Raw genomic sequence first — 13,984 nt, 5'->3', positions numbered from 1 at the left:
TTATTCCAATAGCTGGTCGTAGACTGGAAATGTCTCCTAACAGTCTTTGAAAGTCATTAAGAGTCCGCAGGCGATCTCTCTGAATTTGTGCCTTTTGTGTCTTAATTTTTTGCAAACCTATTCTATAACCTAAATAATTAACAGAATCTCCCTTCTGAATCTTTTCAGGAGCAATTTGCAATCCCCATTTAGGTAACAGTATCTGTATTTCTTCAAACAGTCTGTTCAAGGTATCTATGTTTGAATCAGATAACAAAATGTCGTCCATGTAATGGTATACTATAGATTTGGGAAATTTCTTGCATATTATTTGCAATGGTTGGATCACAAAATATTGGCACAGGGAGGGGCTATTTAACATACCCTGGGGGAGGACGGCCCAATGGTACCTCCTCGAAGGTTGAGAATTGTTGTAAGTAGGCACTGTGAAGGCAAATTCTTCTCTATCTTCTTTTTGCAAAGGTATCGTGAAAAAACAATCCTTTAGATCAATAACTATGAGAAGCCATCCTTTTGGTAATAAAGAGGGCAAAGGAATTCCAGATTACAGAGGGCCCATAGGTTGAATAACCTTGTTGATGGCCCTGAGATCTGTCACCATTCTCCATTTACCTGATTTTTTCTTAACCACAAATACAGGAGAATTCCAAGGGCTGGTAGATTCTTCTATATGTCCAGCATCTAGTTGTTCTTGTACCAGCTGTTCTAAAGCCTGTAACTTTTCCTCAGCTAAAGTCCATTGCTTTGTCCATATTGGTTTCTCAGTCAACCATTTTAGAGGCAAGGCTGTTGGTATCTCTGAAGGGACATCAATTGCTTGTTCTTGCACAGCCCTAATGGCTGGTTTTCTCCGTTGGTAATATCTTTTAACATTATTTTCAAAAATATAGGCTCTAGAAGTAGCAGGAATGTTAATTTGGGTATTCCATTGTTGTAATAGGTCACGACTCCATAAATTCATTGCAATATTAGCTACATATCTATTTGTCCCTCTGGCCCTATACATTCAACCCATCTCGTGCTCTGCCTTACTCGTGATAGGGTTCCAATTCCCAGGAGCTGAACATTTACATTCTGAAGAGGCCAATATGGATGCCAAGATTCTGGGGTAATGATACTTAATCAGCACCTGTGTCCAGCAAGCCGGTAATAAAAATGCCATTTACACACACTCTCAGCTTAGGTCTTTGATCATTTATAGAAGTTTGCCAAAACACACGTAACTCATCTTTCTTATTACTATTGCTTGTAACAGTAGGCATGTGGCTTCCTAATTTTCTTGACGAGGCATGTTCTCTGCAGAAACTGGAAATGTCTGAACCATGTTTGCCATGGGGGCCTGTGAGGCCCCCCTCTCACGTTTCCCGTCTGTATCAGGTTGCCTTGTCTATCTCTTGTAGACCTGCATTCATTCGTCCAGTGTCTGCCTTTTCCACATCTTCTACATAAACCTGAAGGCTGAGTCCTCCTATTTCTGTTATTTGTAGAAGATGCATTATTATTATTTCTGAAAATCCGTTGTTTACAATTCCTTTTCATATGACCCATTTTGCCACAATTAAAACATTTGGTATTCTGGTGTCTCCTTTTACCATTGGAAATTGCTTCTCCTACCCATGCTTCAGTGCCATAGTCAAATGTGTCAGCATTTAGTGTATGCAAGACCCATTCTTCCAAGGACGCTGATCTGAACTTTAAAGGCCCCAAGATCTTTTTGCATTCCTCATTTGCATTTTCGTAAGCCAAAGACTCAATTATTATACGTCTTGCTTCTGGGTCAGATATCCCTATTTGTACAGCCTTAGTTAATCTTTGTAAAAAGTCACTAAAGGGTTCTCTCTGACCCTGTTTAACTGTGACAAATGATTCCTTTCTCTGTCCTGGGTCTTGTACTCTGTCCCAAGCCCTTAAGGCTGCTGTAGTACACATGGAGAGTATGTTTTCATCCAAATTAGCTTGTTCCTGAGGGTCGGAAAAGAGCCCTTCACCTAGAATTTTATCTGGGGAAATGTCAATTCCCTTCGCCTTTTCCTGCTGTTCTAAAAGTCTAGCCTCTTGCCTGAATAAGCATTTCCATTTTAATTGCGGAACTCAGCTGGAGCCAGTCCGAGGGGGTTGCTCTGCTTGTTGTGGCCCAAGATTTTAGCATCTCTTTAACAAAAGAGGCGTGCATCCCAAAAGTCATGACGGCCTGTTTAATTTCCTTAAGATCATTCATACGGACAGGTTCCCATGTATCTTCCTTGATGACCCTAGGGTTTCTGGAACCAACCTCCTTTTCTGTTGTTATTACTGGAAAGGCATGTTGAGCTGTAGGTAGAGCTTTGTGGAAATTGTCCCGGAGGGATTTATGCACAGATGTAGTTAAAATTTGCCTTTCTACCCTTTGCTCTACTTCATCAGAATTTAGAAATTCCTCAATCTTTTCAATTCTATTCACCATTGCCTTCTGCAATGTCTGAATCTCTTGTCCAGAATTATGTTCCAAAGCCTTCATTGAGGATTCTAAAGTATGAAATTTGTCCATTAGAGATAACTTGTCATCTTTGGACATAATTTTTATGGCATAAACCGTGCCTTCTTGTATTGACAATCTTTCCGCCAATCTGTCATAAGCATTAGACAAAATTCGATTGTCACATTCAGCAGTTTTGATTCTCTCAGTTAATGTTTCAGTTCCTATGGAAAGGGACTGCTGGAATTTACAATCCAAAGCAGCTGTTCCTTCTTCCATTGTAATGAATTTCTCCTTAACATCAGCCTGTACCTATTCTAAGTTTTGCTCAGTTAACCGAGTCATGTTAAACAAAGATCTGTTCTCTTTCTGGAGAACTTCAAACTGATTCTTGAGAAGATTGTTGTCATTCTCAATGGTTTTTAAACGTTCAACCTCTGTCTTAAGAGACTTGATCATATTTCTATTGTCAAAACATATAGTGCCAAGGAGAACTACTAATCCCAGAAATATCCATAGATGTGGGGTGATAGACACCTCTTGTAAAATCTTCCACATGGTACATTCAAAAAAGCCTCCAATTCCAGTACTTGGTTGGTTGAGGCAGGCGTATCATAAATCCAAATCCAGCTTGGTCTAAACCAAGACAGTTGGCTCAAAACAAAGCAAAGCAAACACAAAAACAGTGTCAATAAAACAAGAGCTATGCACCTCCAGTTTTCCTCCTACATACTTGCTGTCCCCTTGCTCCCTGCCCATTTCACCTGACAACTGTTGACATTTCTTTCCTGGAGAAGTAGGGAAATGTTGCTTTTAGCTCACAGCGCAGTGTTTGGGCAGGAGAAGCAGAGCATTGTTTATTTGCAGGTTTCCCTTCCAGGCCCTGTGTATAAAGCAGATTCTGTGCAGTGTTATGGGACTTATTTCTAGAGCGGTAGTCATAATACATTCAGATGTCATATGGTTAAGTTTTAAATTGCTTACAAACTGTCCTATAGACATTCATAGTCTTTAGATTTTAATTTCTGTACTGTAGATTCAGCTTTCTTGCTAGTGAAAATCTTTCTCTGCTTATTTGTAAATGGTACTGTTTTAAAGGGAAATTGATGGGCAGAGGTTAGCGATGAGCAGGGAATACACTGAAGACCGTCCAGCCAGCTCTGTGTTAGGTAAAGTGCTGCACCTTCTGCCATTATAAGCAGAGACCACAACGGCGACAGGATTGTCAGTCTGCAGATAATGTGTGATAGCTGTGGTCCTCAAGGAATGATTTTCTTGCAGTTCTGTGAGGTCATGATGTTGGGACAAAAGGGCAGGGAGGAGCATGGGCCTATATGACTCCTGGACAGAAAGATAAATACACCACAGAAAGCTTCTCTCTTAGGAAACAAAAGTTAGTTCAGGTTGTGGGACGAGACCACTTGACAGATCACCCGACCCCTACCTCCCTGCTGCCCTGTTCTGCCTTCCCATATATATATAAGGCAATCATTTTTGTGAAGTCTTTTTCATATTTTAATGACAGCCTTCCAGTTTTAACTTTTACGTTATATGAATTTAAAAGCAAATCCATTTGAACCCCAAACTTTTAATTTATAACATCAAGGAAGAAATTGTTCAAAATATCTAAATATTGTGGTTGTTTTTCAGTGGAACATACATATAAGTAATTTTCATTTAAGTTATTGGGAGACAAGCTCTATCTTACTCTATTTTTAATGTAAATATAATGAAGGTTTCTTTTCCTTTTTTTAGGCAAGAGTTCAACATTGCATCTGTTCTGTAGCCAGTGACCACTCAGTAGGACTTCTAAGTTTACGGGAGAAAAAATGCATCATGTTGGCATCGCGCCACCTGTTTCCTATTCAGGTGATCAAGTGGAGGCCGTCGGATGACTACCTGGTGGTGGGATGCACAGACGGCTCTGTGTATGTCTGGCAGATGGACACTGGTAAGCATAAACATGAAGAAGGGATAGGAAGTTAAAAGGATGCATTTGATTTCCTGAACGTAGTTCTTTATATGAAAATAATGTATTTATACTTCTTATAACTATCCGTTCTCATATTATTTTTATCCATAAAGGCCTATGTAGCATCCATCTTTTTGGAGTAATCTGTAAATCTTGTAGAGTGGTTTGACAGCTCTTAAAGGCATGCAGTTGAGGATAATGTGCAGAGGACGACAAATTTGCAGTGATGTCGACGCTATTCATGGGATTAATTGCCAAGCAAGTTGAAAGAGCTAGTTTTGTCTCATGCTCAGAAACAGTAGAAAAAGATAAAAACAACTGTAGAGGATTTGCAAACCAAAATCATTAAAAAGGTAGAAATAGTGAAGAGAAATAAAGCTGAAACCAAGATGGAATTGAAAACTTTAATATCCCAGCTAGAAAATTCAGGGGAAACCTTTAAGGTAGAATGGACCAAGTATAAGACAGAATATCATGTCTCAAAGATAAAGTAGAGGAATTGGACCACTCAAGAAAGAATATGAAAAGTGAAAAAGACAAAAGGAACCTGGAAGAACTTTGTTACATTATGAAAAGCCAAATATTTGAATTATAGACATAGATGAAGGAGAAGAATGCAAGTCATTGACATAGATAAGATTTTTAACAACATCCTCAGAGAAAACTCCTCAAATCAAGGAAAAGTCACACCCATACAGATGCAAGTAGCACAGAACATCAGGCAGACAGGCCTGAGAAGATAGGACCTACAGCATATTATTCATAGTTCTGTGTATCCTATTTGAACATAGTGCTACAAGGCTTAAAATTAACAGCAAACAAATCATGACTTGTATATAGTACAAAAGCTCATTGAAATGAAGCAAATAATCACTGAATGTTGAACAGTCAATGAAATAAAAGGAATAGAAAAATTCCGGAACTAAATGACAATGTAAACACTATACAGTGATACCTCTGGGACACATTATAAAATAGCTCTGCAAGTGAAACTATAGTTCTAAGTGCCTACATTAAAAAGCTAGAAGGAGGGGCTGGAGATATGGCTCAGTGGTAAAGAGCATTGTCTGCTCTTCCAAAGGTCCTGAGTTCAATTCCCGGCAACCACATGGTGGCTCACAACCATCTGTAATGAGATCTGGTGCCCATTTCTGGCCTGCAGACATACACACAGACAGAACACTGTATACATAATAAATAAATAAATAAATATTTAAAAAAATAAAATTAAAAGCTAGAAGGAACCCAGATGACTGACTTGATGATACTAAAATCTAGACCATAAAAGAAATAATAAAAACCAGAGCAGAAATTATTGAAACAAACAAAACAATACAAAGAACCAATATATGATAAATAGATTATCAGATTGTTCAGATACCAAACAAACTCAGACTGTCATAAAGGGATAATTTAAAAATTTGTGCTCCATTAAATTGGAAAATATAAATGAAATGAATTAATTTCTAGGTTCATCCAAACCACCAGACTTAAACCAAGAAGAAATCAACAATCTAACAGAGCCACAATAAATGAAGAGAAAAGCCTTCTGATTAAAATCAGCTAGACCCAGATGGATTTACAGCAGAATCTTACCAGGCTTTCTAAGATCTACAGCTAATCCTGCTTACATTAATAAAAAAAAATAGATGCAGAAGGAATACTTTTAAAATCTATCTATGAAGCCAGTGTGCCTAACTGTAGTACCCAAACCAGGTAATACACGGAAAAAAAGGAAACCGTAGGCCGACCTGTCCAATTAACATAATTAAAAAAAAACTCAATAACAAACCAGTTAATGGCATACCTCAAAAGGATTTTCACCATCACCAAGTCGACTTTTTCCCAGAGATGCAAGGATGGTTCAGTAAATGTAATAAACCACATACATTGGCTTAGAGACAAAAACTACATGATCACGTCAAAAGATGCAGGAAAATCCCTTGTTAAAAGCCAGCATGTCTTCTTAATAAAAAAGCCTAGTTTGTAGGGCTTGAAAGAACATATTCTAACATAATTAAGGCTATAGATTATAAAACCAAAGCCAGTATCCCTCAATGATAAAAAACGTCAAGCAATCCCTTTGCATTTGCAAAAGAAAAACAGCAACTGAAATATGACACAAGAATGAGTAAGAGAGATATTTGAGGGTATCTAACCTAAACTCAACCAGCAGAGGTGATTTTTAAACAAGCAGAAAAGCACTCAGTGTGAGCAGGTTCACATTTGAGCCCCCGGTTCCCCAGACACTATGTTGATGGCTCAAGTAGCTTTCAGAGTTTAAATACATTTCATACATCAAATCCTGCCTGAATCTGATTTATAGAGCTTCATTTTTTATTGATATGATAAATAAATAAGTTTAATAAATAAATAATGTCAGTACCTTCAGGATGTACCTTCCTGACTCTACAGGGGCCTTTATATCACTAGCTACAGCTTGAACAGCAAGAAGAGGAAAAACAAAGTGTTGAAATACAAAATAAATCTGGCTTCCGTGTTTCTATCTATTTCCTTTTCCCCACCATGGATTTGCAAGAACTCTATCTGAAGCTATCAAATAAATATGCAATTGGCCAACTAGTAGTTAATGCTACACATAGGCATATTAGAGTGACAAAACACCCCCAACTGACTAGCTCTTGTGTAGTTTATAGTTCTGGACTTGAAGAGGCAAGTAAAAGTTTAAGTAAGAGAGCTGTCTTCACAGTTAAGAGCACTTACTGCTACTGCAGAAGACTCAAGTTCAGTTCCCAGCATCTGCATGGCAGCTCACAACTGTCTGCAACTCGACTTTCAGAGGCTCTGACTCCCTCTTCTAGGCTTTGCAGGCATCAAGCATTTGTGCAGTGCACACACATGCATGCAGCCAAAACAGCCATAAGAATAATTTTATCTTTAAAACATTTAATATACAGTTGGTGAGCTGGTAATTAGAATTATGGAGACACTAAAACAGAAAAGAAATTAAAATAATCTGGGATTCTGAAAGGTGGTAATGAAGCTCAGGTTATGCAGGAGGAGGTCTGTGTTCTAACCTAAGAAGTGTGCAGATGGAGATAAACGGAAGGGAAGGCAAGAGGAGGTACTTGAAGTAGCTCTGAGTATAAATAATACTTATTTCATACACACAGGAAACATTTAATTCGTGAAACTAAGACTCTCAAAGGGGGTGTAGCACAGTGGTAGGACACTTCCTGCCTAGTATGTATGAGGCCTGGGCTTGATAAGCAGCAATGAAGAAGAAATTTTTGCAAGACTAAATGGAGAAGACAGAATACTTCCTTTCCTTCCTGTTATTGGATGCTCCTTAGAGAAACAAAGGCTTCAGAAATGATTGAAGGAGAAAATGGACCCATTTTATAGTTTTGTTGTTGTTTAATGTCGATAGACAACTACAAGAAAGGTGAGCTCATTGGTGTTTGTAAGTGATGTGGAAGTGACAGACTAGTCAAGAACACCACCAGGGAAACAAGGGGAAAAGCGTGGCTTTGAATTGCTTTTGCTGGGAAGGTGTGCGAAGCCTTAAGGGAGAGGAATAATTGTGGATTCTACATGGAGACTGAGTATACAAAGGAAGCACAAGGGAATGTTTATGAGTGAGTACTGATGAGACATTCCTACAGAAACTACTATGCCCTTCCCTTTCTGTACCCAGACAAACACAAGTTCATAGGATTGTGACCTAAGTGCGGCCCTGCTGCCTTCCAGGTGCTCTGGACCGCTGTGCGATGGGGATAACGGCCGTGGAGATACTGAACGCTTGCGATGAGGCCGTTCCTGCTGCAGTAGACTCTCTTAGTCATCCCGCAGTCAACCTGAAACAAGCCATGACAAGACGGAGTCTTGCTGCCCTTAAAAATATGGCCCACCATAAGCTGCAAACCCTTGCAACTAACCTCTTGGCTTCTGAGGCCTCTGATAAGGTGAGCTTTGTATGTTGCTTCAGTGTGTGGGTTCCATGGGAGGTCATTTAGGTCATTTAGGTTTGGGTGTCTCTGAATTTTGAGAGGCCACACTGATGCAAAATAATCTTGTAGTTTTTTTAGTTGGATGTATCCAGCATAACTTTGGAATGTTTGCCATACTAAACATTTTAACAAAGTAAATTATTTTTTTTGCCATTCAAATATCTTAAAACTATATTTAATGAACTAAGTTTTATTTTTCTAACTGACATTTACCATCAAGACACTAGCTAAATCTCCATTCGGCAGAAGGTTGCACCAGCATTCCCAAGCCATTAATCTGGTCCCCATCCTTTGTTTTACAAAGCTCAGCCCTTTGTTCATTGTGTGGTTTTCGTTTCCATTTTTTCAATGGTTAAACTTGTGTATAAATGCTGAAGGGGTTGAAAGGCTCACCTGTAAACTGATAATTAGCCATTAATCAGCGAATTCTGGCAGTATATGAAATACTGCAGACTGTTCCATAAACACATCCTCCAGTAATTGGCACTGATATCACCCTTTGATCAAGCTTTTTTTTGTTTCCCCAGACATTAATGTTTTATTGGCTTTGTTGTATTTTATATTTCATTAGTTAGACTTGGGGAATCCTTCTGTAGCTTTGCTCCATGCTTTCAGGTTCAGGCTCTAAAGTTTGAGGAGAAATCACAGCTTAGATGGGTTTGTTGTGCTTTTCGTTCATTTCAAAGAATCATATATTTTACCTACGAAGTCATTGTTTCATACGATTTGACATGATCTTAATTCTGTGCGTATGTGTAAACAAGGTACTAAAGAAAGCATGTGTCTGTGTTTTGTTTTTGTTTTCCTTGTTGATAAATTTAAGAATTAAAGACACATTCTTTTTCTTGATGATAACTTCTAGAAATACAAAAACAGGAAAATAATTATATAGCAGGAGAATTGTAGAAAACTATGCAGTATATAGTCCTAGTTACGAATGGCTTTCGTGAGTGGTCTGGTTCATTATGCGCCTTTACAGTCTTGCTCGCCCCTCTTTGACTAGGATATTTTATAGTGCAGTTGGTGGTAAAAGCAGCAGACAGCTGCTGTAGATTCCTGCCTACACAGGAATCGGTTATAGAAGAGGGAAAAGGCCGAGGAAGCTGAGGCTGCAGGATAATCACTTCATGAAAAATGTATGTTGGCTGTACCATTAAGGGTTTCTCTCAACTGTTTGTGCGTGCTGTCACAGTCTCTGTGAATTCCTATGTGCATCCACTGTGATGTGTCTAGAAGATGCTGTTTCCTTGGAGTCATCTACTACCTCTGGCTCCTAGAAGCTTTTCCTTTTTTTAATTCCAGATAGATCCCTAAGCCTTGAGGGAAGGGATTTGATAAAATTTTCCTTTTAGGACTGAGATCTCCAAGGTTTCTTACTGTTTTCACATTGTCCATTTGTAGGTCTCTGTGTTAGTTGTGATATAATATAATGAAGAAGCTTCTGATGTTGGCTTAGCAGTGAACTGATTTATGGGTATAGATAGCAGAATGTCATTAGGAGTCATTTTATCGCTATATATTTTTTTTTAGCAGAATAATAGTAGTAGGTTTTCCCCTAGGGCCCATGACCTCTCTGTTGTGTGATATCTTTGGCTTTTTGGGGGGCCTACCACCTAGCTCCCAAATAAATCATACATGGAAGCTTATTCTTAGATATGAATGCTTGGCTGTAACTTGGCTTGTTTCTTGCCAGCTTTTCTTACGTTAATCCAACTACCTTTTGCCTCTGGGCTTTTATCTTTCTCTTTTTCTGTATACCTTACTTTACTTCTTTCTCCGTGGCTTGCTGTGTAGCTTAGTGGCTGGCCACTAGTGTCTTCCTCTCATTGTTCTCTTGTTCCTTGTTCTCTCTCCTCCCAGATTTCCTATTTATACTCTCTGTCTGCTAGCTCCACCTAGCCTTGTTATTGGCCGTTCATTTCTTTATTAGGACCATCAGGTGTTTTAGACAAGCACAGTAACACAGCTTTAAAGAGTTAAACAGATGCAGCGTAAAGAAAAGTCACACAAGAATCACTCCCAGCACTCGGGAGGCAGAGGTAGGCGGATCTCTGTGAGATCGAGACCAGCCTGGTTTTTTAATCATCCAATATTAATTTAATTATAGATTGCCAAGGAACACTCAGTAGAGTCAATCTATGACCTCATAAGTGATTCTTTATCTTTAATTTTACTTTGAGGAGTTGAATATAAGTTTTTTTAGCTAATTATTGATATTTTTGCAATTTGAAGAATTAAGTTCTTTTAGGATTTATGAAAAATTCTATTCTTTATTAGAATATGTAATGTATTTTGAAACTTTTTGACTTTTATATTTTTGCTGCAAAATAATGGACTCAGTCAAGTTCAGTAACCATTTATTGATTAGTTAGGCACTGGAGAGCCAAATAAATAAGACATGATTTCCTCTTAGGAAATGTGAACAGATAAATTGCAAAGCTCTGTAGCCAATGGCATGGTGAGAAATGCAGGAAATTTTGCAGAAGTCTGTCCTAGCCTGCGGTGATCAGGATTGGCTGTTTGGAGGAGGGATGTGTGGAATATATTTAGAGAGAAAAGGGCAGCAATATGCTCAGCATAGAGGGCCGTGGAGAGACCCTGCACCGTCAACGTTGTTGGAGATCCAACTGGAGATCAATAATAGTGGGAAATAAAGGTGGATCATCTTGGACCAAGGGAGGATGCTCAATCTTTTACCTTTTATTTTAGCGTCTTTCAAAATTAAAAAAAAAACTTTAAATTTTGTTACTCATATGGATTTTTACATGAAAGCCAGTCAATAAATTTGATAAGAAGGAGTACAGTGGAGAATTTAAACTCAATAGTTGAATTGAGTTGTGTTCAGTGGGAGCTGATGATTGATTGGGTTGAGTAATAAGGAAGGTTTATTCAAAGGTCCCCTGATTGATTGAGTAGAAAGTGTCTCTATCAATGTGATATTGAATGTACGAGTAGGTTTTACAGGGACGGTAAAGTGCTGTTTGCTTGATTTATGGTGAACCTGAGGTGCCCGTGTGTTGCATATGTTAGGATATTTGTTGGGAGTCATAGGGCAATAGGATCCACACATTGATGACTCCTTCATCTATATGTCTTGTTCTTAGTTCCTTGGAAGAAAGGGAGATCATTCATATACAGACTCTTAGAAAGAACAGCTCTAAAGGAAGCAGGATGGGGAAGAATTAGGGTAGGAGAAATGGAACACCTATGAGGGAAACCAGGAGAATGTGCTAGTCAACAAAGTAGGACTCAAGAGGAGCAAGGCAGAAGAGATCACTATGTTAAGTGCAATCAATGTTAAACCTTCAAAGGACCTAATGTGCTTGCTAGCCAAGACAGAGTATCCTTTCTTCAGACCATCTTCCCAGGAGAAAGTAGACTGTAAAGATTAAAGAGAGACTAGGAAAAGTGGAAACAGGTAGCAAGCGAATTGTATGAGAGGAGATGGAAGGAGCAAGAGAGCCATTAGATGGAGGTGTAGTTTTGGAGACGGTAGGGAATGTCCTTGGCTGAAGGTGAAGAGCTACCAAAGAGGGGGAGCTTCAAGGTGGGAAAGGGAGAATTGACCATTGATAAATGAGGAAATTCAATTTAGGGGCAGAGCATCGGCTATGTGGAAGAAGGAAAAGAAGGAAACCTTATTTTCTGAAATTGAAAAGATTGAGGAGAGGCTGATGTTTGAATGGGTGTGTTCTGGGGTTAGTACATGGGAATTAGGGCAAAACATTCTAAAGCTTCTGTTTTTTAAGGGAAGTCCATGAGGGGAAGCGAGGACACTGAAGTAGGGAACTGAGAGTGACAGAGGTTCAGGGCAGGGAGTGGAAGCTAAAAACAAGGAAACCGGACTGAATGTGCAGTTATCATGGGCTAGAGTGAAGGCACATGGGGAATAGAGCGTACATTTCCTTAACTGTTGCCAAGTGCAGTCCTGTCACTCAGAGATTAAAGAAGAATGATTGGTGTGGTTTAGCATAGCATCGCAGTTGGATGAGGGAGGTTGAGACTGGTGTCTTTGAAGGAGTGGTGGAACCCAGTGACATAACACCCCTATGATGGCGGTCACGAGACTGCTTCATGTTAAATCACTTGGGATCTCACATCTCTAAAGGCCGCCCAGTTCCTGCCACAGACTTCCTGATTCAGCTTGTATGCAGGCGCAGCAGTGCACTGAGAGTTTTCGGAGGTCCTGGCCATCCTGCTGTGCAGCGGTTGTGAAGCGCTGCTCTGAGCGTGAAGAGCAGATGTGGTGGACATTTCAATTCTAGGAAATTAGGGCACGAATGTTCAGGGTTTCTCAGGGAGGGGCGGCTGCCTGGTGAGCATGGCCTGTAGTCTCCAGCCGAACCAGTGGGGCAGGCAAGATGACTGGAGTTGAGACAGCCAGGGACCTGTGAGACTCTCTGTGGCTCTCAATTTTAGGTGATGCAAAAGAGCTTTCTAAGACCTTGCTGTTTCTCTCTGGGTGAAGGGTTCACATTAAGAAACAATGCCATCCAAGAGGCTTTGTGCAGAAACAAGATTGGAGAATATGGCTCAGGAATCGGACTTTCATATGCTTTTTCTAGTGTTCTGTGAAACAATAGCTTCAGATTCCTGTGAACAAACTAGATATTGCATTTGAAGAGCAAGACAGACATAAGTCCATCATTTTTGTTGTAGCGAAACACTAAACATCCCACCTACAGATTCAGTGTATGCTCATATATAATAAAACCTTTGTGCCATTGCTTGGCACGTCACATGAACAACTTGTAATTGAAATATCAAGTCTCTTGAACCTGTGGCTAAATGCTAACATGACTGTAAAGAAATACAAAGCTGATACTGTTTGCAAAATAAGCAATTGTAACCTTAGTCATTTGCTTTGCTACTACATGATTTTGTGATTATATCCTATGGTCCTTCCTATTTGAAATTGTTCTTTGACCTTTAAGAGAGTCCCTGAACCACCAATAGCCACAGGTAATAAGTTGAAGATCACTTATCTACATGTATGGTGAATTTTCCTGGAATGACCAGGAAGGGTTTGTGACAATGACTTTTTGAAATTTTAATCTTTTTTTCCAATGTGGAACTCATAGTGGCATATATGGGTTATGTTGCACACCCTAAAATGAACTGTGGATGGAAATATATTATTTGGTCATCACAGGGAGTCAGGATTTCGCAGATCTTTGCCTATTTCTCACATTATTCCTGCACACATGCATGCACACTCTTACTCAACAGCATTCAGGCTTGCTGCAGACAGAGCATCTTGTCTCAGGTGAGTGGCTGGTAGGAGGACGAGCTGGGAAGGGAAAGACAAGGGCAAGAGGAAAGGCTTTTGTCAGCATCAATCAGGGTTTAGTATTTACGGTCCAAAAATTCTTGGTTTCTGGTCTCATTTTGTGTGTATTTCTGTAAATGTAGCCCTTGATGTTTCCTGGGATTGAACCACCTTGTATTAACTCCTCCTCAGCTGAGCCTGAGTCCAGGACTGTCAGCCAGCAGCGCCAAGTCAGGCCGTCAGGGTGCACTGATCTTCCTTCCTCTCTGATCTCTGCTTCTTGTGTTTCTGTCCTAGCCCTAATTCCTTTGTCTGAC

At 39.5% G+C, this 13,984-nt stretch overlaps 1 protein-coding gene across 2 annotated transcripts in view; it reads left to right on the top strand.

The window, feature by feature from the left end:
* Positions 1–13,984, top strand: part of LOC121440611 (WD repeat-containing protein 7-like) — a 284,512-nt gene that overhangs the window by 51,992 nt on the left and 218,536 nt on the right. For both annotated transcript variants that reach the window (XM_041641378.1, XM_041641377.1), the window contains exons 13-14: positions 4,211–4,406; positions 8,139–8,353. In XM_041641378.1, coding sequence (XP_041497312.1) covers positions 4,211–4,406; positions 8,139–8,353 — 411 coding nt within the window. The remainder of the gene's footprint in view (positions 1–4,210; positions 4,407–8,138; positions 8,354–13,984) is intronic.

Source organism: Microtus oregoni, unplaced genomic scaffold, assembly GCF_018167655.1.
Source record: "Microtus oregoni isolate MIOR12 unplaced genomic scaffold, Mior012 000069F_ref0000032, whole genome shotgun sequence".
In the NCBI taxonomy this organism is placed as follows: Eukaryota; Metazoa; Chordata; class Mammalia; order Rodentia; family Cricetidae; genus Microtus; species Microtus oregoni.
Note: the sequence above shows the minus strand (reverse complement) of the source record. Positions and strands in the feature narration are given on the sequence as shown.